At 47.7% G+C, this 25,927-nt stretch overlaps 1 protein-coding gene across 9 annotated transcripts in view; it reads left to right on the forward strand.

The window, feature by feature from the left end:
- Positions 1-25,927, forward strand: part of LOC115162219 (MAP/microtubule affinity-regulating kinase 3) — a 45,440-nt gene that overhangs the window by 18,730 nt on the left and 783 nt on the right. Inside the window, exons 5-18 of one of the 9 annotated variants that reach the window (XM_029713310.1) lie at positions 2,564-2,629; positions 7,100-7,170; positions 8,371-8,427; positions 9,038-9,274; positions 9,469-9,609; positions 11,193-11,292; positions 13,307-13,419; positions 13,527-13,674; positions 13,782-13,984; positions 14,108-14,211; positions 21,716-21,982; positions 23,693-23,772; positions 23,937-23,990; positions 25,562-25,606. In XM_029713310.1, the coding sequence (XP_029569170.1) occupies positions 2,564-2,629; positions 7,100-7,170; positions 8,371-8,427; positions 9,038-9,274; positions 9,469-9,609; positions 11,193-11,292; positions 13,307-13,419; positions 13,527-13,674; positions 13,782-13,984; positions 14,108-14,211; positions 21,716-21,982; positions 23,693-23,772; positions 23,937-23,989 (1,640 nt within the window). In that variant the 3' untranslated portion in view covers position 23,990; positions 25,562-25,606. Of the gene's footprint in view, positions 1-2,563; positions 2,630-7,099; positions 7,171-8,370; positions 8,428-9,037; positions 9,275-9,468; positions 9,610-11,192; positions 11,293-12,739; positions 12,885-13,306; positions 13,420-13,526; positions 13,675-13,781; positions 13,985-14,107; positions 14,212-21,715; positions 21,983-23,692; positions 23,773-23,936; positions 23,991-25,561; positions 25,607-25,927 lie in introns of those variants that run through there. The other 8 variants (XM_029713309.1, XM_029713313.1, XM_029713311.1 and 5 more) reach the window with 8 other exon arrangements.

Consider the following 25,927-nt stretch of genomic DNA (forward strand, 5'->3'; position numbering starts at 1 on the left):
CGGTATGACGGCTGCGTGGTCCCATGGTGTTTATACTTGCATATTATTGTTTGTACAGATGAACGTGGTACCGTCAGGCATTTGGAAATTGCTCCCAAGGATGAACCAGACTTGTGGAGGTCTACAATTCTTTTTCTGACGTCTTGGCTGATTTCTTTTGATTTTCCCATGATGTCAAGCAAAGAGGCAGTGAGTTTGAAGGTAGGCCTTGAAATACATTCACAGGTACACCTCCAATTGACTCAAATGATGTCAATTAGCCTATCAGAAGCTTCTAAAGCCATGACATCATCTTCTGGAATTTTCCAAGCTGTTTAAAGGCACAGTCAACTTAGTATATGTAGACTTCTGACCCACTGGAATTGTGATACAGTGAATTATAAGTGAAATAATCTGTCTGTAAACAATTGTTGGAAAAATTACTTGTGTCATGCACAAAGTAGATGTCCTAACCGACTTGCCAAAACTATAGTTAGTTAACATGAAATTTGTGGAGTGGTTGAAAAACGAGTTTTAATGACTCCAACCTAAGTGTATGTGAACTTCTGACTTCAACTGTATCAGCAGTAGAACATATACTCTCAATGAAAGATTTGTACAACAGAGTCAGTGTAGTACAGTCTACATTAAAAGATCCCAGCTTTTTGAGAAAGTACAGTCTCTTTTGACTCTTTTTGTAGATCAGGTCTGTACATTTACTCCACTGAAGCTTATTGTCCAAGAGGACACCCAGGTATTTGTATTCCTCTACAATCTCTATGTTCTGACCTCTGATAGATGTTGCAGAGGCAGGTGTAGTACACTTCCTGAAGTCTATGCACATCTCTTTGGTCTTGTTGGTATTGAGGACCACTCTACAAAGTCATTTGGGACCAGGCCATGATGTTCCTCGTCATCATGAAACAGGCTGATCAAGGCAGTGTCATCAGCGAACTTAACGAGGTGTCTGTCAGGATGGGAACTAGTACAACTATTAGTGTACAAGATGTACAGGAGTGGGGACAAAACACACCCCTGAGGAGAGCCTGTGTTGCTATTGCGCATGTCAGACATGTGGGGACCTATTTTGACTCGCTGTGAGCGTTGGCTCAGCCCAACAGCCACAAAACCAGCCCCCCATCTAAGGAGAAGTCCCGAATGAGTCTCTGTGCCTGAATGTAGAGCTGGATTGTGTTGAAAGCAGAAGAAAAGTCAACAAACAAAACCCTAACATGGGATTTGGCATCCTCTAGATGTCTATAGACCATGTTAAGGAGGGTAAGAATGGCATCATCAACTCCTCTGCTAGGCTGATAGGCAAACTGAAATGGGTCGAGATGCTTCTGGGTGACGCTGAGAATATGACTTTTCACAAGTTTCTTCAGGCATTTCATTACTAAGGATGTCAAGGCAACAATGCGGTAGGCATTCAACACATGTCCACTTATTTTGTAATGGGCTTTTGTATGTGTTACATCCCCTGAACAACTTTAAAACATCAGACTGTTCAACAACAACTCTCTCAAACATTTGTAATGGTGCTTCCATTTGTTTTACCTCCGACACAAAGTTGTCTGATTCAAATCTTGAGAAGAAAACATCTCCCAAGGTCAGCATTGGTTTTTCCCCTGCCTATGTGGAGGGCACTAGCCATGGATTAAATCCCTTGCCAGGCCACCCTTGCGTTTCCTGAGGAGAGGGTCCTCTCCACCCTTTGCTTGTATGCCTCCTTGTCCACCAGTATCTGTCTTTTGATCTCACATTGTACATCTCTTAAAGCCTGTCTATCACCCTCAGCATAAACTGCCTTCTTCCTATCAAGTAGTGATTTTAGATGTTTTGATACCCAAGGCTTATTGTTAGGGAAGATTTGACAGGTTTTAGTAGACACACCTGACTCAACACAGAAGTTTACATAGTCTGAAACAACATCTGTGAGTTCATCAAGATCAGAGCTGCTGTTCTCAAATACCTCCCACATAATACAGTCAAAACACCCCAGGAGACAAGTGATACCCTTGTCATTCCAGATCTCCAGGAGTCGACAGTAGGTTGGCCTGAGGTAGACCACATTGTGGTCTGATGTCCCCAGGGGAGGTCTGGTGGTGGCAGAAAATGCATTTGGTATTGTCCCGTAGCACAAGTCAAGAGTCCTATTTTTCCTAGTGTGACATTTCACATACTGGTGGTATGTGCGCAGGACTTTGCAAGGTACAGTTGTTAAAATCCCCTAAAATAAATGTGGGTGCGTCAGGGGAGATGGATTCCAGTTTCTGTGAAAGATGATAAATAATCTCTGATTCCTTTGTTATATTAGCTTTAGGTTGAATGTACACAACGGTAACAAACAGCTGGGGGAACTCACAGGGCAGATAGTAGGGTCGCAGTGACACAGAAAGCAGTTCAATGTCGGGGGTACAGAGTCTCTCTCTTACCAGGATACATTTACACCGCTGGTCCCTGACAATGCCGTCAGCTATCCAGGACACGCATTTTTACAAAGTTGAGCCAGGAAGATGAAATTCTTAATTGTTTTTGAGTGTGGGCCTGAATTCAAGGACAAATCTTTCTCTTTTCCCCATAGTCAAGCTGTTTGAGGTGATCGAGACAGAGAGAACGCTGTACCTGGTGATGGAGTATGCCAGTGGAGGTGAGTAGTATGTTATGCCTCGCCTTCTCAGCTCCCATAACTGTTGTGATGGCATAGGGCTTGGTGAAGAGCCAAACAGGAAACTAGGGCTGTCCCCGACTGAAAAAAATCATGGTCGACCGAGAGTCATCTGTTCTTTCGACCCATCGATTGGTCTACATTTTCAAACGTGTATTTTTCCATATGTAGACAAATCTTATGTTTAATCAAATCAACTACAGTATATTCACTGAGCTTGTCTGATGCGTTAAGCGCACTGTTTGATGAAATAATTAAGACACACATGACTAGAGGGAGTCTGACCGCAATTGATTTGATTGTGCCGAGCCGGGCTCAGACTTGATGTGTTAAAAAAAATGACATTGAGTGACTGTGACTGGCACCCATTGTCGCTCTCTCCTCCCTGCTGCAGCGACCACCACAGTGTTTATTGCGCTGTTCGTGCTGCTGAAGCTGCAACATAATTACAGCCATTTCTGACTGAAAACTTTTGTTACTGAAATCCCTCATTTGTTTAGGAAAAACATTCCCTATTCTCTCAACCCTTGATCTCTTTACGTGACACATGTATGCATCGCATGCACGTGACCAATAGGACCTGACCTATAGCATATCAGAATCACATCAATTAACTGGTTATAATAAACTCTGAACACCATAACACGTGACAAAAAAACTTGAAATGGGGAATGTTTATAGGTTGCTCAGGAGGTAAAGGGTAAGGCAGATGTGTGGAATACATTTGACATGTTGTAGAAAATACTGGAAATAAAGAAAAATAAATCAAATCAAATTTCTATTAGTCACATGCGCCGAATACAACAGGTGTAGACCTTACAGTGAAATGCTTACTCATGAGCCCCTAACCAACAGTGCAGTTTCAAAAAATACAGATAAGAATAAGAGATAAAGGTATCAAGTAATTAAAGAGCAGCAGTAAAAAATAACAATATATACAGGGGGGTGCCGGTACAGAGTCAATGTGAGGGGGCACCGGTGAGGTAGTATGTACATGTAGGTAGAGTTAATTAAAGTGACTGCATAGATGACAACAGAGAGTGGTGGGGGTGGGCGGCAATGCAAATAGTCTGGGTAGCCATTTGACTAGATGTTCAGGAGTCTTAGGGCTTGGGGTAGAAGCTGTTTAGAAGCCTCTTGGACCTAGACTTAGTGCTCCGGGAACCATTTGCCGTGTGTTAGCAGAGAGAACAGTCTATGACTAGGGTGGCTGGAGTCTTTGACAATTTTTAGGGCATTCCTCTGACACCGCCTGGTATAGAGGTCCTGGATGGCAGGAAGCTTGGCCCCAGTGATGTACTGGGGCATTCGCACTACCCTCTGTAGTTCCTTGCGGTCGGAGGCCAAGCAGTTGCCATACCAGGCAGTGATGCAACCAGTCAAGATGCTCTCGATGGTGTAGCTGTAAAACCTTTTGAGGATCTGAGGACCCATGCCAAATCTTTTCAGTCTCCTGAGGGGTAATAGGTTTTGTCGTGCCCTCTTCACGACTGTCATGGTGTGCTTGGACCATGTTAGTTTGTTGGTGATGTGGACACCAAGGAACTTGAAGCTCTCAACCTGCTCCACTGCAGCCCCGTCGATGAGAATGGGGGTGTGCTTGGTCCTCTTTTTCCTGTACAATCATCTGCTTTGTCTTGATCATGTTGAGGGAGAGGTTGTTGTCCTGGCACCACACGGCCAGGTCTCTGACTTCCTCCCTATAGGCTGTCTCGTTGTTATCGGTGATCAGGCCTTCCACTGTTGTGTCATTGGCAAATTTAATGATGGTGTTGGAGTCATGCCTGGCCATGCAGTACAGGAGGGGGCTGAGCTGAGGGGCCCCTGTGTTGAGGATCAGCATGGCGTATGTGTTGTTACCTACCCTTACCACCTAGGGGCGACCCATCAGGAAGTCCAGGATCCAGTTGCAGAGGGAGGTGTTTAGTCCCAGGATCCTTAGCTTATTGATGAGCTTTGAGGGCACTATGGTGTTGAACGCTGAGCTGTAGTCAATGAATAGCATTCTCACATAGGTGTTCCTTTTGTCCAGGTGGGAAAGGGCAGTGTGGAGTGCAGTAGAGACTGCATCATCTGTGGATCTGTTGGGGTGGTATGCAAATTGGAGTGGGTCTAGGGTTTCTGGGATAATGGTGTTGATGTGAGCTATGACCAGCCTTTCAAAGCACTTCATGGCTACAGACGTGAGTGCTACGAGTCAATAGTCATTTAGGCAGGTTACCTTAGTCTTCTTGGGCACAGGCACTATGGTAGTCTGCTTAAAACATGTTGGTATTACAGACTCGGACAGGGAGATGTTGAAAATGTCAGTAAAGACAGTTGGTCAGCGCATGTTTGCAGTACACATCCTGGTAATCCGTCTGGCCCAGCGGCCTTGTAAATGTTGACCTGTCTAAAGGTCTTACTCACATCGGCTGCGGAGAGGTTGATCACACAGTGTTCCGGTACAGCTGGTGCTCTCATGCATGTTTCGGTGTTATTTGCCTCGAAGCAAGCATAGAAGTAGTTTAGCTCTTAAGGTAAGGAGCAAGCGCTTTGTGCATATTATGTGTGCCAAACAGGTTCTGTTAGATTACAATATAATTTCTCTGATCGTTTGGAACAATGTAAACAACTTTTTTGTAAATGAATGAGTGATTGGTTGTTACAGTACTGTAAGTTATATATTGAAATATAGACCAAAGTAAGTTACAGTATTAAGAATAAACTGGATGCGCTCTTAGGCCTACAACTCAATGGTGGTTATACGAGGCTGCTATACTAAGCCTACTAATGATAATGACATGACTTATTATTATAATAATCATAACAATAATAGTGATAATAACATTAATGAGATAAAGAAAAAGGAGGGTTATTATAAATATAATTTTTCTGACAATTTGGAACAGTGTAAGCAAGCACTAAATAAATTATAAATAATCCCAGAGAGGATGTTCTATTGAAAAACAAGGTAAAGCCTTTATTACAGTATAGCAAACAGATGAATTTGTGAAATTGCTTATCCGACATGTGTGTGGTTGGTGCTTACGAAGGCTTGGTGCTCATTGAATCAGTAGGCTATTAAACAAACAGGCAACAGAAGCAGGATCTGTATTATTTCTGTAGATATATTGATGATCTATAAAGCCAGGCACATTTAACAGTTAGGCTACTTTTCTTAGACAATTATGTCAAAAGGCTGTTTTTCTCATCTCCTCATTCTGCAGCTGCCTCCGGCATTGTTCTCAACACCAATATGCTGGTTAACTTTGCTATTACGCACAAAGCAACATGGTCTAGGCGCCAACAGTGCACTGATGTGTTTCAGAACCACTGACAGCGGCCTCTATCCAACGCAGGAGAAAGCGCATCTGTTATAAAATAATATTATTTTTCTTAGTGTTGCACCATTGTTCCAACGTAATATAACCATATACAATTTCAGTAGCACATGTCTTAGAGTGATGGACTGTGCCATCCCCACGGCCTCCATAATGGATTAGTCCACTCGGGCAGGTGCCAATTAGACAGGTGTCTTGTACACCATGAAAATGATTAACTTTTTTTTGCTACTGCTCGACTAAAGGAATCTCAGTCAACCAAAAGCCTATTGACCAAACAAACGACCAGTCAACAAAATGGGGTCAGCCCTACAGGAAATATATCATATTCAGTACATTGCAACAGTGGCCATTGGCAACCTACTTCTAGGAAATCTGAAATGTGTGTTGACACGTCCTGCATTTAGAGCAGAGTTGGAGAGCACCGGTGACTCTCTTTTGTGCACATAGGCCTACAAGCTCGCTCATTCACACACACGCTCACTTGCTGCCACCGCAGATCAACACTGATTGTGTGTGGGAGGGTTTCGGGGATGCAGAACAAAAGGTTTTATGGGGCACGTTGTTAATGCTGGACCCCCCCTTCTCACCCCCTAACCTCTCAGCTGTGTCACGTTTTAACATGGACGGGTTTGAGAGAACACAACACAGCTGCGTGGGCTGAAGAAAACATCTGATGTTGTAGCCATACTCAGAAGCTTGTGCCTTCAGGACAGAACTACAGTAAAGGAATTAGAGTTCTGTGTCTCTCTGTAGGCGTGAAGAACAGTTAGGTTCACATGCTCCTCATACTGTGTTTTAAAGTAGTTGTTGATTTGATTTGGATTATTCTCTAAACCAGTGCTGTTCAATGTCGGTCCTGGAGAGCCGAAACACTTCTGGTTTTCATCCTCTCCTTCTAATAAGGGTTTAATTCAGACTTGGGACACCAGGTGTGTGCCATTAACTACCAGGTTAATGGCACACCAAACAAGACACGGAAGTATTTTGGCCCTCCAGAACCGGAATTGAACAGCCCTGCTCTAAACCTTGACCTTATTTGATGTACAAAGTGTTTTCGTACCATTTTCCCTTTGAAATACACAGCCTTTAATTTAATATCCTTACTGTTGTCTTCTTTCTCTTGCAGGAGAGGTCTTCGACTACCTTGTTGCACACGGAAGGATGAAGGAAAAAGAGGCCAGGGCTAAATTTAGACAGGTACGTACAGGACTTTACCCACAGTGTGCTGGATTCTCACCCTGCCTGCCTGCCTGCCTGCCTGCCTGCCTGCCGATTCCTCACTGGTCAGTGTACTAAGCCACCCAGGATAGACTGCTGTTACTGTTAAGTTATGAGAAATGGCAAAACACAGAGCTCCCCTCATCGCTTATCTCTCTCCCACTGACAGTGACACACTGGGGATGTGCTGCCTCCACACAGCGCTCTGCAGTGGGAGGATAGTCAAGCACACTCAGCAATGTTGAGGCTATAGCTAACTACTTCCCTGGTCTGACCGCAGGTTCATCTTACTGCAGAGGTTCATTGGGAGCTCTGATAAACCTCGAGCAGATGCTCACACAGGAAGAGGAGACCCAGTTTTATCCAAGCTTCATGTCTACACGCTGTTTCTTAGACATGTTCTCTTTTTAGCTGCATCTGTCTTCTCACTCGACACCACATCTCCTCACCACATCCTTCACCTGGGGGGGTTGTACACCACATCCTTCACCTGGGGGGGTTGTACACCACATCCTTCACCTAGGGGGGGGGGTTGTACACCACATCCTTCACCTGGGGGGGGGGGGGGGTTGTACACCACATCTCCTCACCTGGGGGGGGGGGGTTGTACACCACATCCTTCACCTGGGGGGGGTTGTACACCACATCCTTCACCTGGGGGGGGGGGGGGGGGGGGGTTGTACACCACATCCTTCACCTGGGGGGGGGGGGTTGTACACCACATCCTTCACCTGGGGGGGGGGGGGGGGTTGTACACCACATCTCCTCACCTGGGGGGGTTGTACACCACATCCTTCACCTAGGGGGGGGTTGTACACCACATCTCCTCACCACATCCTTCACTCAGGGTGGTTGTACACCACATCCTTCACCTGGGGGGGGGGTTGTACACCACATCTCCTCACCTAGGGGGGGGTTGTACACCACATCCTTCACCTAGGGGGGGTTGTACACCACATCTCCTCACCACATCCTTCACTCAGGGTGGTTGTACACCACATCCTTCACTCAGGGTGGTTGTACACCACATCCTTCACTCAGGGTGGTTGTACACCACATCCTTCACTCAGGGTGGTTGTACACCACATCTCCTCTCCATATCCTTCACCCAGGGGCGGTGTGAAAACTGTGCCAGGTGGAAGACTAACTGTATCACTCTGTATGTGTGTTTTTCTGTAGATCGTTTCTGCTGTGCAGTACTGCCACCAGAAGCACATTGTTCATAGAGACCTGAAGGTAAGGACCCAGTGAGGGTGGGTGTGGGGGGGTGAACTAAAGTGGCCAAAGGCGGTGCTTTTCCCTGCTCGCATGTTCTCCATTGCACCACATACTCACTTAAAATGCCATTCCATTTAGCCAGCCTCCGATATGCTGCCACATGTAGAATAAATATTGATGCTCCTGTATTTTTATCTTGGTTAGCGTGAGGGGGTCGACCTCAGTGGGAGTTACTCTGTTCAGAGCTCCCATCTCCTTTCCATCAGCAGCGTGTCCATACAGTGTTTACTCTGTAGAGCTTCATGAATGATCCATGAGGACAGCGATGTAAGAGCAGAGAGCAGCTGTCTCCCCCTGTGTGTTTGACACTAACTTTGACTTGTAGAGCACTTTGTTTTGTGAGGGGTTTTTCTGTAGAGGGATCAGTAGATATTTTTTGTGCCTTCGACATCTCTACCTCTGATTGGAACTCTACTGTCAGCATGGATCTTTGTGGGTTATTCAAATGTGTTATGCTTTTACCTGTGACCTAGGTAGTCTGTTACCTCTGTCTTTCAATCTGACGTCCCAGCTATCTCTCACCTCATCCCCCCCCATTCTTCTCTGCCTTCCCCTCCTGTGTCTCTAGGCAGAGAACCTGCTGCTGGATGCAGACATGAACATTAAGATAGCGGACTTTGGCTTCAGTAATGAGTTCACCATGGGGAACAAGCTGGACACGTTCTGTGGCTCCCCACCCTACGCCGCCCCAGAGCTGTTTCAGGGGAAGAAGTACGATGGGCCCGAGGTGGACGTCTGGAGCCTGGGGGTCATCCTCTACACACTGGTCAGCGGCTCTCTGCCCTTCGACGGGCAGAACCTCAAGGTATGTAGAAAGACTTTTAAAAATACTTCCATACTCAGTTCCTTTGTTTGTGGGAGATTCATAGTCAGTGAAATATAGGGGTAAAACTTGAGATAAGATGTCCTCACTCCCTGTCTCACTCACTCTTTCTCCCTGTCTCACTCACTCTTTCTCCCTGTCTCACTCACTCTTTCTCCCTGTCCGTCTCTCTGTAGGAGCTAAGGGAGCGGGTTCTGAGGGGGAAATATCGTATCCCCTTCTACATGTCCACAGACTGCGAGAACCTCCTCAAGCGCTTCCTGGTGCTCAACCCGGCCAAGCGGGGGACTCTCGAGGTGAGGGAGGACAGCGAAAATGTAAATATTCAACACTTTATTCACTCCACCATGGCATGATGGCACTCCAGAGCATTCTCTCCATCCGCCTGCCTGCCATCTCTCCATCCGCCTGCCTGCCATCTCTCCATCCGCCTGCCTGCCATCTCTCCATCCGCCTGCCTGCCATCTCTCCATCCGCCTGCCTGCCATCTCTCCATCCGCCTGCCTGCCATCTCTCCATTCCGCCTGCCTGCCATCTCTCCATCCGCCTGCCTGCCATCTCTCCATCCGCCTGCCTGCCATCTCTCCATCCGCCTGCCTGCCATCTCTCCATCCGCCTGCCTGCCATCTCTCCATTCGCCTGCCTGCCATCTCTCCATTCGCCTGCCTGCCATCTCTCCATCCGCCTGCCTGCCATCTCTCCATCCGCCTGCCTGCCATCTCTCCATCCGCCTGCCTGCCATCTCTCCATTCGCCTGCCTGCCATCTCTCCATCCGCCTGCCTGCCATCTCTCCATCCGTCTGCCTGCCATCTCTCCATCCGTCTGCCTGCCATCTCTCCATCCGTCTGCCTGCCATCTCTCCATCCGCCTGCCTGCCATCACTCCATCCGTCTGCCTGCCATCTCTCCATCCGCCTGCCTGCCATCTCTCCATCCGCCTGCCTGCCATCCCTCCATCCCTGCCTGCCATCCCTCCATCCCTGCCTGCCATCCCTCCATCCCTGCCTGCCATCCCTCCATCCCTGCCTGCCATCTCTCCATCCGCCTGCCTGCCATCTCTCCATCCGCCTGCCTGCCATCTCTCCATCCGCCTGCCTGCCATCTCTCCATCCGCCTGCCTGCCATCTCTCCATCCGCCTGCCTGCCATCTCTCCATCCGCCTGCCTGCCATCACTCCATTCGCCTGCCTGCCATCTCTCCATCTGCCTGCCTGCCATCTCTCCATCCGCCTGCCTGCCATCTCTCCATCCGCCTGCCTGCCATCTCTCCATCCGCCTGCCTGCCATCTCTCCATCCATCCACCTCTCCATTCCTTGGGCCGGCGTCTGCTCGACACTCATCACACCGCTCTCTTTTTGTGCTGATTATATATTATCCATTCTCTCCTCTGTTGGCACAATACATAATTCATGATCCCTCTTGTTTTTATCTTTCTTGTTTTCTGAGTTTTAGGCAGAGCGAAATGCAGGCACAGCACATGGTTGTCTTGGTTTCTGTGTGTTCACATTATGTGTGCTCACATCCATCCTCATCCCTCTTGACACCAGAAGTTCAGATTACATACAGTCCTGCATTGAAAGATTTCATTAAGAACAGATATCGGCCTCGTGGTTGTACATTTCCTATTATCATTATCTTGTAAACCCATCGTACACGGCCGCCCGATTGATTGGTGAGTTTGTTTGAGAATTAGATTAGACTGACTTTAAATGACGATTCAGCTTTCAAACAGTGGAGCATTGATTTGAATCAAAATCTCTTTTCCAGTCCTTATTTTTAGAGGAAATCACAATTAAATGTGTTATTTGAGTGCAATGAGGTGAAATAAGTGAACCTTGAAGTGGATTTAAGAAAGCACCCCACCCTGTTTTATGAGGACTCTTTTTCCATTTTATTTCAGCAAATCATGAAAGACCGCTGGATCAACGCGGGATCGGAGGAGGACGAGCTCAAGCCTTTCGTAGAACCAGAAGAGGACATCACAGATCAGAAGAGAATAGGTACTAAGAGGAGAAAACTACTCTTGTTAGAGTTCGTGAAGCTCAAAAACGTGTGTAAGCAGCAGCACAGCAACATAATCGCTCTCAGTATTTAAGCACTTTCCAGTTTTCAAAAGAAAAAGATAAAACGCAGCATAAAAACTACTTCTGCAGGGGCCTCTGAGAGGGAGAGACACATGAGACAGAGAGAAGCTCCACATCTTGGCCTGGATAAAAGCACTAAGGGGTAGAGGGAGGGGGAGAGAGGCTGTACATGCTGAAAGATGTCCTCTGGAGTGTGGGGGGTATTGCATAACAGCAGCTGGGATCTCTGTCAGAGCACGTTGGTTAGAGGGAGCTGCCAGTCACCTAGCGCAGAGAGAAAGAGAGCGGGCGGGAGGGAGAGATGAAATGGAGCACATGTTTCACTGAGGGCTCTGTAGTCTAGTGGAGAGATCACGTTTCAGGGCGTTCTCCATCTCGTTCACCCAGTGGACTGACTCCTCAGTGGGTTTAGTGAAGCCCGATCTGCCTGAACACATTGATTGTGGAGCACTGTATAGCCTAGTGGGGAGATGGATAGAGGGAGCTGATGTATGGTGGTACTGCGGCTCCGGGAGCTTCCCCACCTGGCATGTTCCTCTCAATGTGATGCAAGTAGCGCAGTGGGGGTGTAATCACTCCCCATCTTCCACTGCCTCCCAACCAATCACTTCCACCCCCGCTGTGCTGCTTGCGTCACCTGTCCTCCTCTGCTGACGTATGGGGCGAGAGGGAGGAGGGGGGCCGGGTGATAACACCCGAGCTAGAATGCAATGCTGACTCACTCGCATGATGAGGTTGCTGCTACATTTAATAAGTGGTGAAACATCTCTTGTCATTATGGTGGAAAAGGAAGATATAATACGTTTGCTTTAAATGAGTCAGAGGAGCAAGTGTGCATAATTGCTTATGAATTGTGAAATCTGTGTGGGTAGCTGGACAGGTAGGATGACTGACAGTGAGGGTGAACAGGTGGTCACGGGTCAGATGACAGAGAAATGGATGAGACTGAGGCAGGAATTCCTTTAACCATAAAGTGGTATATTTACTGAGTAGTCTGTGCTGCATAACAAAGGAAACAGAATAACGTGTATCCAATCAAATCCATCATCACAAAGATCTAATCATAACAATCATTCATTGTTAACATCATTTAGGGAATTCAACAATCCAGTTCATTAATAAGTCAATAGGAATCGTCGGTGAGTAATTTAGGCTCGTAACTATTTATCATAAATCATGAAAGAATAATACAAACAGTGATCGGTTATTCAATCTATAATCGCCATTAGTTGGATATCAGAGCCGATCAGTTCAACAAACAATTACTTTCTTATTTCACCCTTTCAAGTGTCTTCATGTGTACACGGAATTTCATTACATATTAACCATACCAATTGCATAATTGTCCTATTATGATCCGTAGGGCCGGAATCATTGACCATTCACATTAGACAAAATGTTTGAAGCGTGCGCTCCAAGCCACGCGATAATAACTTCAAACAACAACTGATGGCCCACTCTCCCGATCGCAACAGATAAGTTCAGATGAAAGTTCAGATGAAAGGTAACAGAGTCGGTGGACTTACGTGGATTCATGGACGCACAGAACTTCTGGATTTGACAGAGTGAAGGAAGAGAAAGCAGCGCGATCAGGCGATGGTGATTTCCTCCTTTTATGGAGTGGAGATCTGTCGGACATTTCCACCTGACCTAATTAAAGTGCCCCTGGCCCAGCTGAGTAAGTGGCAATGAATTAAAGGATTATTCCACCAACTCCATGGGCTTTTTCTACAAATTGTTTATATCTATGTAGAACACACTAAGGATGTGGGCGAATAAAGACCTTTCTGGTATTATGGCAGCCATTTTGGGTTGCAGGATTGGGGTCAATTCCATTTAAATGAAAAGTCCCTTAAAATAAGACAGTTGTTGACAGTGCTTGTGGAGGCCAGGGCTGTATATGTGAACTCATGTCTCTGTACTGTTCCAGATGTAATGGTGGGGATGGGCTTCTCTCCAGAGGAGATCCAGGAGTCTCTGGCCAAGATGAAGTATGATGAGATCACTGCCACCTACCTGCTGCTAGGGAGGAAGTCTTCTGAGGTCAGAGCAACACAATGGACAGTTGTTGATGTCTTTGGTCTAGTGCTTGGTATATCCATTAGTGTCCAATCTTTTTAATGTGTGTGTGTTTGTGACCTTTGACCTAGCTGGAGCCCAGTGTTTCAACCTCCAGCAGCAACCTGTCCCTGGCTAAGCCCCGGCCCACCAGCGAGCTCAATGGCCAGTCCCCCTCACACCTCAAAGTCCAGCGGAGCGTCTCCTCCAACCAGAAACATAGACGCTACAGTGATCAGGGTGAGACACTCTATGGTCATTAACCATTTAGAGGGAATTCTCATCTTTGACAAATGCGTTTCAGCTCTACCATTTCCTCTCTTCCTCGTTTTCTCTCTCTTCTCCAGTGGGTCAGAATGTTCCCCCAGGTTCAGGACACCCTAAGAGGAGCCAGACCAGCACGGCCGAAAACAACATCAAAGAGGAGGGAGGGCGCAGTGTCCCCGGGGGGCGCTGTCCCCCCCCACCCAGCCCCTTGCTGGGGAACGCCAACAACCCCAACAAGGCTGATATTCCCAATGGCAGGAAGGGGGTTACCACTGTTCCCAACGTGAGTGTCTGCTATTCCATCCCATTATCAATTGTATAACATATTCTTACACTTGAAGTGGGGATGAATCCTCCATTCCGATTTGAGGATTTGTGATTTCAGAGTTTCTGTTCCACCCTGCAGAATAACACTGGCTCTGACGGGATGACGAGGAGAAACACCTACGTGTGCAGCGACAGGAACACTATGGACTGTCTCTCTGTCATTCCCAATGGGAAGGAGAACAGGTAAGGAACAGGCTAGAATTTTACTGTGTTCCCTGTGTTCTCCACATGGCATCAGCATTCAACACAGCACCTTCACTGTTCCTCCCCCCAGGGGCACAGAGGCGGGAACTATGTGTATCAATACTGTTATTATTGAGAGAAGTTATTGAAGAAAAACAAGACCAGGCCTCCAGGGGAGAAATATCCTCAATGTTGTGCTCTTCTTCTACTTCCCCCCCATCGCTTCTCTACTTCCCCCCATCGCTTCTCTACTTCAACCCCCATCGCTTCTCTACTTCAACCCCCATCGCTTCTCTACTTCAACCCCCATCGCTTCTCTACTTCAACCCCCATCGCTTCTCTACTTCAACCCCCATCGCTTCTCTACTTCAACCCCCATCGCTTCTCTACTTCAACCCCCATCGCTTCTCTACTTCAACCCCCATCGCTTCTCTACTTCCCCCCATCGCTTCTCTACTTCAACCCCCATCGCTTCTCTACTTCCCCCCCATCGCTTCTCTACTTCCCCCCATCGCTTCTCTACTTCAACCCCCATCGCTTCTCTACTTCAACCCCCATCGCTTCTCTACTTCAACCCCCATCGCTTCTCTACTTCAACCCCCATCGCTTCTCTACTTCCCCCCATCGCTTCTCTACTTCCCCCCATCGCTTCTCTACTTCACCCCCATCGCTTCTCTACTTCCCCCCATCGCTTCACTACTTCAACCCCCATCGCTTCTCTACTTCCCCCCATCGCTTCTCTACTTCCCCCCATCGCTTCTCTACTTCAACCCCCATCGCTTCTCTACTTCAACCCCCATCGCTTCTCTACTTCAACCCCCATCGCTTCTCTACTTCAACCCCCATCGCTTCTCTACTTCCCCCCCATCGCTTCTCTACTTCCCCCCATCGCTTCTCTACTTCAACCCCCATCGCTTCTCTACTTCCCCCCATCGCTTCTCTACTTCAACCCCCATCGCTTCTCTACTTCAACCCCCATCGCTTCTCTACTTCAACCCCATCGCTTCTCTACTTCCCCCCCATCGCTTCTCTACTTCAACCCCCATCGCTTCTCTACTTCAACCCCCATCGCTTCTCTACTTCCCCCCATCGCTTCTCTACTTCCCCCCATCGCTTCTCTACTTCAACCCCCATCGCTTCTCTACTTCAACCCCCATCGCTTCTCTACTTCAACCCCCATCGCTTCTCTACTTCCCCCCATCGCTTCTCTACTTCCCCCCATCGCTTCTCTACTTCAACCCCCATCGCTTCTCTACTTCCCCCCATCGCTTCTCTACTTCAACCCCCATCGCTTCTCTACTTCCCCCCCATCGCTTCTCTACTTCCCCCCCATCGCTTCTCTACTTCCCCCCCATCGCTTCTCTACTTCAACCCCCATCGCTTCTCTACTTCAACCCCCATCGCTTCTCTACTTCCCCCATCGCTTCTCTACTTCAACCCCCATCGCTTCTCTACTTCCCCCCCATCGCTTCTCTACTTCCCCCCATCGTTTCTCATTCCCCCCATCGCTTCTCTACTCCCCCCATCGCTTCTCTACTTCAACCCCCATCGCTTCTCTACTTCCCCCCCATCGCTTCTCTACTTCCCCCCCATCGCTTCTCTACTTCCCCCCCATCGCTTCTCTACTTCCCCCCCATCGCTTCTCTACTTCCCCCCCATCGCTTCTCTACTTCAACCCCCATCGCTTCTCTACTTCAACCCCCATCGCTTCTCTACTTCAACCCCCATCGCTTCTCTACTTCAACCCCCATCGCTTCTCTACTTCAACCCCCATCGCTTCTCTACTTCACCCCCCATCGCTTCTCTACTTCAAACCCCATCGCTTCTCTACTTCCCCCCATCGCTTCTCTACTTCCCCCCATCGCTTCTCTACTTCAACCCCCATCGCTTCTCTACTTCAACCCCCATCGCTTCTCTACTTCAACCCCCATCGCTTCTCTACTTCAACCCCCATCGCTTCTCTACTTCAACCCCCATCGCTTCTCTACTCCCCCCCATCGCTTCTCTACTCCCCCCATCGCTTCTCTACTTCAACCCCCATTGCTTCTCTACTCCCCCCATCGCTTCTCTACTCCCCCCCCATCGCTTCTCTACTTCCCCCCATCGCTTCTCTACTTCAACCCCATCGCTTCTCTACTTCAACCCCCATCGCTTCCCTACTTCAACCCCCATCGCTTCTCTACTTCAACCCCCATCGCTTCTCTACTTCAACCCCCATCGCTTCTCTACTTCCCCCCATCGCTTCTCTACTTCAACCCCATCGCTTCTCTACTTCAACCCCATCGCTTCTCTACTTCAACCCCCATCGCTTCTCTACTTCAACCCCCATCGCTTCTCTACTTCAACCCCCATCGCTTCTCTACTTCAACCCCCATCGCTTCTCTACTTCAACCCCCATCGCTTCTCTACTTCAACCCCCATCGCTTCTCTACTTCAACCCCCATCGCTTCTCTACTTCAACCCCCATCGCTTCTCTACTTCCCCCCATCGCTTCTCTACTTCCCCCCATCGCTTCTCTACTCCCCCCCATCGCTTCTCTACTCCCCCCCCATCGCTTCTCTACTCCCCCCATCGCTTCTCTACTTCCCCCCATCGCTTCTCTACTTCCCCCCATCGCTTCTCTACTTCCCCCCATCGCTTCTCTACTTCAACCCCCATCGCTTCTCTACTTCAACCCCCATCGCTTCTCTACTTCAACCCCCATCGCTTCTCTACTTCAACCCCCATCGCTTCTCTACTTCACCCCCCATCGCTTCTCTACTTCAAACCCCATCGCTTCTCTACTTCCCCCCATCGCTTCTCTACTTCCCCCCATCGCTTCTCTACTTCAACCCCATCGCTTCTCTACTTCAACCCCCATCGCTTCTCTACTTCAACCCCCATCGCTTCTCTACTTCAACCCCCATCGCTTCTCTACTCCCCCCCATCGCTTCTCTACTCCCCCCATCGCTTCTCTACTCCCCCCATCGCTTCTCTACTCACCCCCATTGCTTCTCTACTCCCCCCATCGCTTCTCTACTCCCCCCCATCGCTTCTCTACTTCCCCCCATCGCTTCTCTACTTCAACCCCATCGCTTCTCTACTTCAACCCCCATCGCTTCCCTACTTCAACCCCCATCGCTTCTCTACTTCAACCCCCATCGCTTCTCTACTTCAACCCCATCGCTTCTCTACTTCAACCCCATCGCTTCTCTACTTCAACCCCCATCGCTTCTCTACTTCAACCCCCATCGCTTCTCTACTTCAACCCCCATCGCTTCTCTACTTCAACCCCCATCGCTTCTCTACTTCAACCCCCATCGCTTCTCTACTTCAACCCCATCGCTTCTCTACTTCAACCCCATCGCTTCTCTACTTCAACCCCCATCGCTTCTCTACTTCAACCCCCATCGCTTCTCTACTTCAACCCCCATCGCTTCTCTACTTCAACCCCCATCGCTTCTCTACTTCAACCCCCATCGCTTCTCTACTTCAACCCCCATCGCTTCTCTACTTCAACCCCCATCGCTTCTCTACTTCAACCCCCATCGCTTCTCTACTTCAACCCCCATCGCTTCTCTACTTCAACCCCCATCGCTTCTCTACTTCCCCCCATCGCTTCTCTACTTCCCCCCATCGCTTCTCTACTCCCCCCCATCGCTTCTCTACTCCCCCCCCATCGCTTCTCTACTCCCCCCATCGCTTCTCTACTTCCCCCCATCGCTTCTCTACTTCCCCCCATCGCTTCTCTACTTCCCCCCATCGCTTCTCTACTTCAACCCCCATCGCTTCTCTACTTCAACCCCCATCGCTTCTCTACTTCCCCCCATCGCTTCTCTACTTCAACCCCCATCGCTTCTCTACTTCAACCCCCATCGCTTCTCTACTTCAACCCCCATCGCTTCTCTACTTCAACCCCCATCGCTTCTCTACTTCCCCCCATCGCTTCTCTACTTCAACCCCCATCGCTTCTCTACTTCAACCCCCATCGCTTCTCTACTTCAACCCCCATCGCTTCTCTACTTCAACCCCCATCGCTTCTCTACTTCCCCCCATCGCTTCTCTACTCCCCCCATCGCTTCTCTACTCCCCCCATCGCTTCTCTACTTCAACCCCCATCGCTTCTCTACTTCAACCCCCATCGCTTCTCTACTTCCCCCCATCGCTTCTCTACTCCCCCCCATCGCTTCTCTACTCCCCCCATCGCTTCTCTACTTCAACCCCCATCGCTTCTCTACTTCAACCCCCATCGCTTCTCTACTTCCCCCCATCGCTTCTCTACTCCCCCCCATCGCTTCTCTACTCCCCCCATCTCTTCTCTACTCCCCCCATCGCTTCTCTACTTCAACCCCCATCGCTTCACTACTTCCCCCCATCGCTTCTCTACTTCAACCCCCATCGCTTCTCTACTTCAACCCCCATCGCTTCTCTACTTCAACCCCCATCGCTTCTCTACTTCAACCCCCATCGCTTCTCTACTTCAACCCCCATCGCTTCTCTACTTCCCCCCATCGCTTCTCTACTTCCCCCCATCGCTTCTCTACTTCCCCCCATCGCTTCTCTACTCCCCCCATCGCTTCTCTACTTCAACCCCCATCGCTTCTCTACTTCAACCCCCATCGCTTCTCTACTTCCCCCCATCGCTTCTCTACTCCCCCCCATCGCTTCTCTACTCCCCCCATCTCTTCTCTACTTCAACCCCCATCGCTTCTCTACTTCAACCCCCATCGCTTCTCTACTTCCCCCCATCGCTTCTCTACTTCAACCCCCATCGCTTCTCTACTTCAACCCCCATCGCTTCTCTACTTCAACCCCCATCGCTTCTCTACTTCAACCCCCATCGCTTCTCTACTTCCCCCCATCGCTTCTCTACTTCAACCCCCATCGCTTCTCTACTTCAACCCCCATCGCTTCTCTACTTCAACCCCCATCGCTTCTCTACTTCAACCCCCATCGCTTCTCTACTCCCCCCCATTGCTTCTCTACTCCCCCCATCGCTTCTCTACTTCAACCCCCATCGCTTCTCTACTTCAACCCCCATCGCTTCTCTACTTCCTCCCCTTTTTCCCTCTCTCCTATCTTTCTGGTTTCTTTGTGGTCTGGTCGTGTCCCAGTATGACTGAGACATATGCCTGTGTGATGATTAGCCCATCCTCTGGCTTTGCCCATGTGTTGACTGGCTCGTCCACCTCGGTCCAGCTGAGGTACCAGGCCTTTGACCCTCTGTTTGCCTTCCCCTCAGACTGGGCCACACTGCCCCACTCTCACTGCACTCTGGACTTCTGTAAGCCCAAGTAAGACGGCAGGCAGGGCCTCCAACTGTCTGTCTGACCTCAGCTCCCACGTGTAGACCCGTCTCACTGTCTCAGGCCCTCTCGAACCCACGACAAGGCTCCCACATGCATCCCTTTCGTGGACTCCATCTCTAACCGTTGTGATGATGTCATCTCTCCCTCTCTCTAACCTCTTGTAGGAGACAGCCCCACCCTTTATTATACACACTCCTCTGTTCCCTAATTTTTCCTTCATCGTCTGCTTGGCCTGTGATCCCTGGGCCAGGTCTGGCCCTGGTCCTGGTCTAGCACTGGCAGCTCCACTACCTACAGTGAGGGAAAAAAGTATTTGATCCCCTGCTGATTTTGTACGTTTGCCCACTGACAAAGAAATGATCAGTCTATAATTTTAATGGTAGGTTTATTTGAACAGTGAGAGACAGAATAACAACAAAAAATCCAGAAAAACGCATGTCAAAAATGTTATATTGATTTGCATTTTAATGAGGGAAATAAGTATTTGACCCCCTCTCAATCAGAAAGATTTCTGGCTCCCAGGTGTCTTTTATACAGGTAATGAGCTGAGATTAGGAGCACACTCTTAAAGGGAGTGCTCCTAATCTCAGTTTGTTACCTGTATAAAAGACACCTATCCACAGAAGCAATCAATCAATCAGATTCCAAACTCTCCACCATGGCCAAGACCAAAGAGCTCTCCAAGGATGTCAAGGACAAGATTGTAGACCTACACAAGGCTGGAATGGGCTACAAGACCATCGCCAAGCAGCTTGGTGAGAAGGTGACAACAGTTGGTGCGATTATTCGCAAATGGAAGAAACACAAAATAAATGTCAATCTCCCTTGGCCTGGGGCTCCATGCACGATCTCACCTCGTGGAGTTGCAATGATCATGAGGACGGTGAGGAATCACCCCAGAACTACACAGGAGGATCTTGTCAATGATCTCAAGGCAGCTGGGACCATAGTCACCAAGAAAACAATTGGTAACACACTATGCCGTGAAGGACTGAAATCCTGCAGCACCCGCAAGGTCCCCCTGCTCAAGAAAGCACATATACATGCCCGTCTGAAGTTTGCCAATGAACATCTGAATGATTCAGAGGACAACTGGGTGAAAGTGTTGTGATCAGATGAGACCAAAATGGAGCTCTTTGGCATCAACTCAACTCGCCGTGTTTGGCGGAGAAAAATCCTGCCTATGACCCCAAGAACACCATCCCCACCGTCAAACATGGAATTGGAAACATTATGCTTTGGGGGTGTTTTTCTGCTAAGGGGACAGGACAACTTCACCGCATCAAAGGGACGATGGACGGGGCCATGTGCCGTCAAATCTTGGGTGAGAACCTCCTTCCCTCAGCCAGGGCATTGAAAATGGGTCATGGATGGGTATTCCAGCATGACAATGACCCAAAACACACGGCCAAGGCAACAAAGGAGTGGCTCAAGAAGAAGCACATTAAGGTCCTGGAGTGGCCTAGCCAGTCTCCAGACCTTAATCCCATAGAAAATCTGTGGAGGGAGCTGAAGGTTCGAGTTGCCAAACGTCAGTCTCGAAACCTTAATGACTTGGAGAAGATCTGCAAAGAGGAGTGGGACAAAATCCCTCCTGAGATGTGTGCAAACCTGGTGGCCAACTACAAGAAACGTCTGACCTCAGTACTTGGTGGCAAAACCTTTGTTCGCAATCACAAAGTCATGTTTTGCAGAGGGTCAAATACTTATTTCCCTCATTAAAATGCAAATCATTTTATAAAAAAATGCGTTTTTCTGGATTTTTTTGTTGTTATTCTGTCTCTCACTGTTCAAATAAACCTACCATTAAAATTATAGACTGATCATTTCTTTGTCAGTGGGCAAACGTACAAAATCAGCAGGGGATCAAATAATTTTTTCCCTCACTGTACCTGTGGCTTGACTATCCAAACCTGTGTTAGTCACTCCATGTTTCACCAAACAAGTTTTCCTCTCATTGTTTAGTTCTATCTGGATATTAGGACTCCAACTCACTTCAACAATATCACACTATAGTGAACTACTAGAATAACTCTAAATGAACGTTATTGACACAGATTAGATGTCATTTTAGAGTTTAGAGTTTAGGACTTGAAGGTAAGGTTCTGGTGATATGATAATGGACCAGCTGGTGATTCTATGTATAGAACTGGTATGTACAGCCAGGCGTTTGTCTTTCTTCTCCGTCTGATCTCTTCCCTTCGTCCTCCCTGCAGTTTGGCTGTGTCTCCTGGCCAGCGGAACCCCGTGGCATCCACCCACAGCATCACCAGCGCCACCACGCCGGACAGACTACGTTTCCCACGAGGCACGGCGATCCGCAGCACCTTCCACAGTGGTCAGCTGAAGGAGCGCCGCACGGCCACCTACAACGGGCCCCCAGCCTCACCCACCCTGTCCCAAGACACAGCGCCCCTTTCCCAGACCCGCAGCCGCGGCTCCAGCAACCTCTTCTCCAAGCTCACCTCCAAACTCACACGCAGGTAGGTGTCAGGGACTACAGCTCCATGCCACTCAATTCAACTATGAGTCCAAGCCCCTAAAATATACTGTGACAATATCTAGCTAAATGGTTTGTTTTTAATCCTTCTGAGTGGGCTTTGAACTGCGTGCTTTTTAGCATCATGAATCACATTGTGCGGAACATCCACAGTCCTACTAACAATAGATTATTCCAGAAGCACAGATAACGTAGCCTGGGTGCCAGTCTGAGAAAGACATCAAATTAAACATACCTCAAGTGTAAACCAGCAGGGAAAACCCACTTGAATTTGTGTCCAGACTTAGTAGATTGAACACATCTCAGACAGGCAGCCAGGCTACTGTCAACAATTCGGGGTTGTCCCGAGACTAACCTGACATGAGGAATAGAAATCAACATCTGTCATTTGAACCTTCTCCTCCTCGCCATTGATTCCAACCACCCTGTTTCTGTTCACTCATTTCAAGTTTCAACCAATCATATTCTTTCAGTTTCTTGCCTCATTTCACTGTTTCTGTGTGTTTGCTGATTCTGTTGTAGAAACATTTAATTTAAGTTTACGAAAAGGTAGGACCCCCTGGGACCTTCAGTGTGTGCAATTAATCAACTAAAACCAGTACTAGGATAAGCTGGAACTGACATTGCTTAGAACCTCTGTTTTGTGACAGTGATTGGTCTTAGGCTTCTGGAGTTAACGATGGGTTAGATTGTAAGGGCAGTGATGCCCTCTCGATCGGTCAGTTAGTTTAAAAAATCCATCAACAGCCAACAGAAAGCTTGACACTAATCAATCTCCAATGCATGTGGTGGGGACGGGGCTGCTTACAAAGTTTCTGTTGTTTTTCACAAAGTAATGATTGATCAGTATTGAACTGTTATTCCAGGTAAGTTTGTGTTTTTTATGTAGACAGATCTTTGCTTGAAAGGTAGACAGATTCTATTTGTCTATTCTAACTTGTCTTTATCTCTGTCCATAATTGGATTTTGCTGTATCTTATTAGTTGTGACCAATGCTCCCTATAATAACTTTGCTGGCTTGTAGGAATGTGATCGGCTTTGTGATGTGGCGATGCAGGATATAGAGTATTCTGATAAGAATGATTGTTTATAAGGCTTTGGGAACTTCAGATTGTAATATTGGTTTGTGGAGTCGTGTTCACTTGTTGGGAACCGAGAGTGTTGTGAAATACTTTTTGTGAACCAGGCGTTCTGATGAGTAAGATCAGAGGGAGTTATGTCTTGATACATCAATTTGTAAACATTTACAAGCAGATGGTCTGGCAGTTCAGGATATGTTGTTTACAAAGCTGGGACAAAAGGCAAAGCTCTCCCACCATACCTCCTCTTCAGACATAACCTTCTGTTCTTCAGTCTGATTACGTGACACACTGACATCTAGTGGCTACCAGGAGTTCTACATCTCGGGAAGTTGTCACCTTTTGCAACCCTTCCACATTTCTTCATTCACCAGGTCCTTGTCACTCATTTCATTTCTCTGTTGATTCTTATTTCTGCACAGAGTAACATCTTGGAAACAATTGGTTTAAGTATAGGGAAGGAAGTCTCTTGTCTCAGTAGTAGGCAATGCGCTTTGGTCTCTGTTCCCTCCCTTCACTCTTCTCCTCACTATTGTACTCCTGTGTGCCAATGTTTCCCTGACCTTTCTGTGCCCTTTAACCTTGGACCTTTTCACTGCTCTTCCTCCCTTCAGGGTCAGTATTGACCCGACCAAACGGCAGACGGCCAAATCAGGGCCTGCCATCCCTTCTGCCCAGGGAGCAAAGACTCTTAGTAAGTCTTCTGTTCACCCACCTCTCCCCTTCTTTTCTCCCCCTCTTCTTCTTTGTCGTCCTGGCATCATCGGCCTGTGATCATGTCGTACATCAAGTTTCTTTCTCTTTTCATGTATCCGTAAAAAATACAAGCTTTTTTTCAGAATCCATCTTTTCTTCCAGATTCAGCAGCGGAAGATATAGAGAATTGTAGGAAGTCGCAGATGGAGACCTAGAGTAAGGGATCATTTCAACCCTTATGTCCCCACAAGAGTTAGTGTGTCAGAGTTCTGTGTGGAGAGAACGAATTTGTATACACACCCCAACAGTCACATTCCCTTCTCTCCAGTATGTATATGTGACAGACAATCCCAGCCCCTCTCCCTGCCCCAGATAAAGTCTCAGACCTTTTTGTGTCCCTCATTCACCTGGTTAGAGGCTGTTATCTTGCCCACTAACTAATACCCCTCCAGGAATCTAACTTCCTCTACCCTCCTGTAGAATAATTTCAAGGCTAGTCTGCATGTGTGGAGCCCAAAACTCATTAGGGTCTGTGGACCTGGTATGCAGTCCCTGCCTAACCAACCCCCCTCTTCTTTGGGGCTGCAGGTAGCCTAGTGGTTAGAGCGTTGGGCCAGTAACCGAAAGGTTGCTGGATCTAATTCCTGAGCTGACAAGGTAAAAATCTGTCGTTCTGCCCCTGAACAAGGTAGTTAATCCACTATTCCCTGGTAGGCCGTCATTGTAAATAAGAATTTGTTCTTAACTGACTTGCCTAGTTAAATAAAAAAATACAAATATGAATTCTTTAAACATATCCAGTGTCACGCCGAGAGAAGAAACATAGGACTAGAGGACCTCTGTTCTGCTGTCTGTCAACCTCTAGAGTAGACCGCATGAGTCCTCCCACAATAGCCCCAGTCTGCATGCACTGACCCAAATGCTGCGTTCGTAACAAAGTGGGAGGTGGGAATTTACCAGTTGTGAAGTCGTAAACAGTTGGATCATTCACATGATTTTAACTAATTGAGAAACGCTGATTGGCTAATGGCCAACAAGCTGTTAACACAAATTATAGTGTTAAAAAAAAACATGAGTTTTTATAAGTATTGTTTTTATAAATATTGTTTTGTTGCATTTAACTGCCGAAAATGCAGTAATCGAGGTCATTTATTTAGAAGGTGGTATCAGAGGTCAGTATGTGAGAGAAGTGAGCTCAGGGTGATAGATGAGTTTCCCACTAGTAATTTCCAGTTTGAGGTCCGTTGAAGTGGATTTTTTCCAGTCGTATGTGGTAAATTCCCACTTCCCACTTGGTTACGAACACAGCATAATTGTGTGCGCAAACGTGTGGGTGTGTGGACTGTAGTTCCACTGTATGATTTTGTTTTTGTCGTGTTTGGGTGAATCTCTTCACGTCACCAAGCTTACCAAAGCTGTCATACCATCATTCAGCACATTTCCGTTTCCATTCCTGTATTCCCTTGCTCTGTCATCTGTTTAAGCACTTTTTTGTTCCTTTGCTCTCATTTTTATTTTGTGTTAAAGAAGCAAGAAAGTTTGAACACCAATGAGACTGATCAGTGCACAGGTTTCATGTCAATACTTCCATAATGAGGTTATAGTAAGCTTGGTGGCTTTCTTGTTTTTATAACTCTGTATAATATACATGTTATACATCTGTCAATATATATTCACAGTATATATCAGTGTTATCTGTTCTTGAAATTACTAAATACTTTTTGGAAGTCCACATTTAGTGTTTTCACTTTTCTTCTAATCTTGCTCTGCTCCCTCAACTGTCACAGAGTCTCAACCGAGTTTGAAAGAAACGGGAGATTTGAGAGCTCAAGGTGAGGTGTAGGTTGTTGCTTTCTCAGCCTGATATTCCTGTGACTATAGGCTTGATATCACTTCATTTCCAGGCCCAGCTCTGTTCTCCGTTCATTTTGTCAGTCAACCACTAGTCCACAGGGTTTACCCATGCCTCACCTTTTCCCCATGGATGTGCTCTCTGTATGTGACATAGGGTGTGGTTATTTCAGATCATTATGGTTTCCTCATTGTGCCCTGCTGTGGTTGTACTTCTCCTAATGTGCATGGTGCTTCGCTTGTGTGCTGCATGCTCTGCTAATTGACCCTTTGATCAACACCTTGCATTATTTTGTCTATTC

The sequence above is a fragment of the Salmo trutta genome, chromosome 25 (genome assembly GCF_901001165.1).
Source record: "Salmo trutta chromosome 25, fSalTru1.1, whole genome shotgun sequence".
Classification (NCBI taxonomy): domain Eukaryota; kingdom Metazoa; phylum Chordata; class Actinopteri; order Salmoniformes; family Salmonidae; genus Salmo; species Salmo trutta.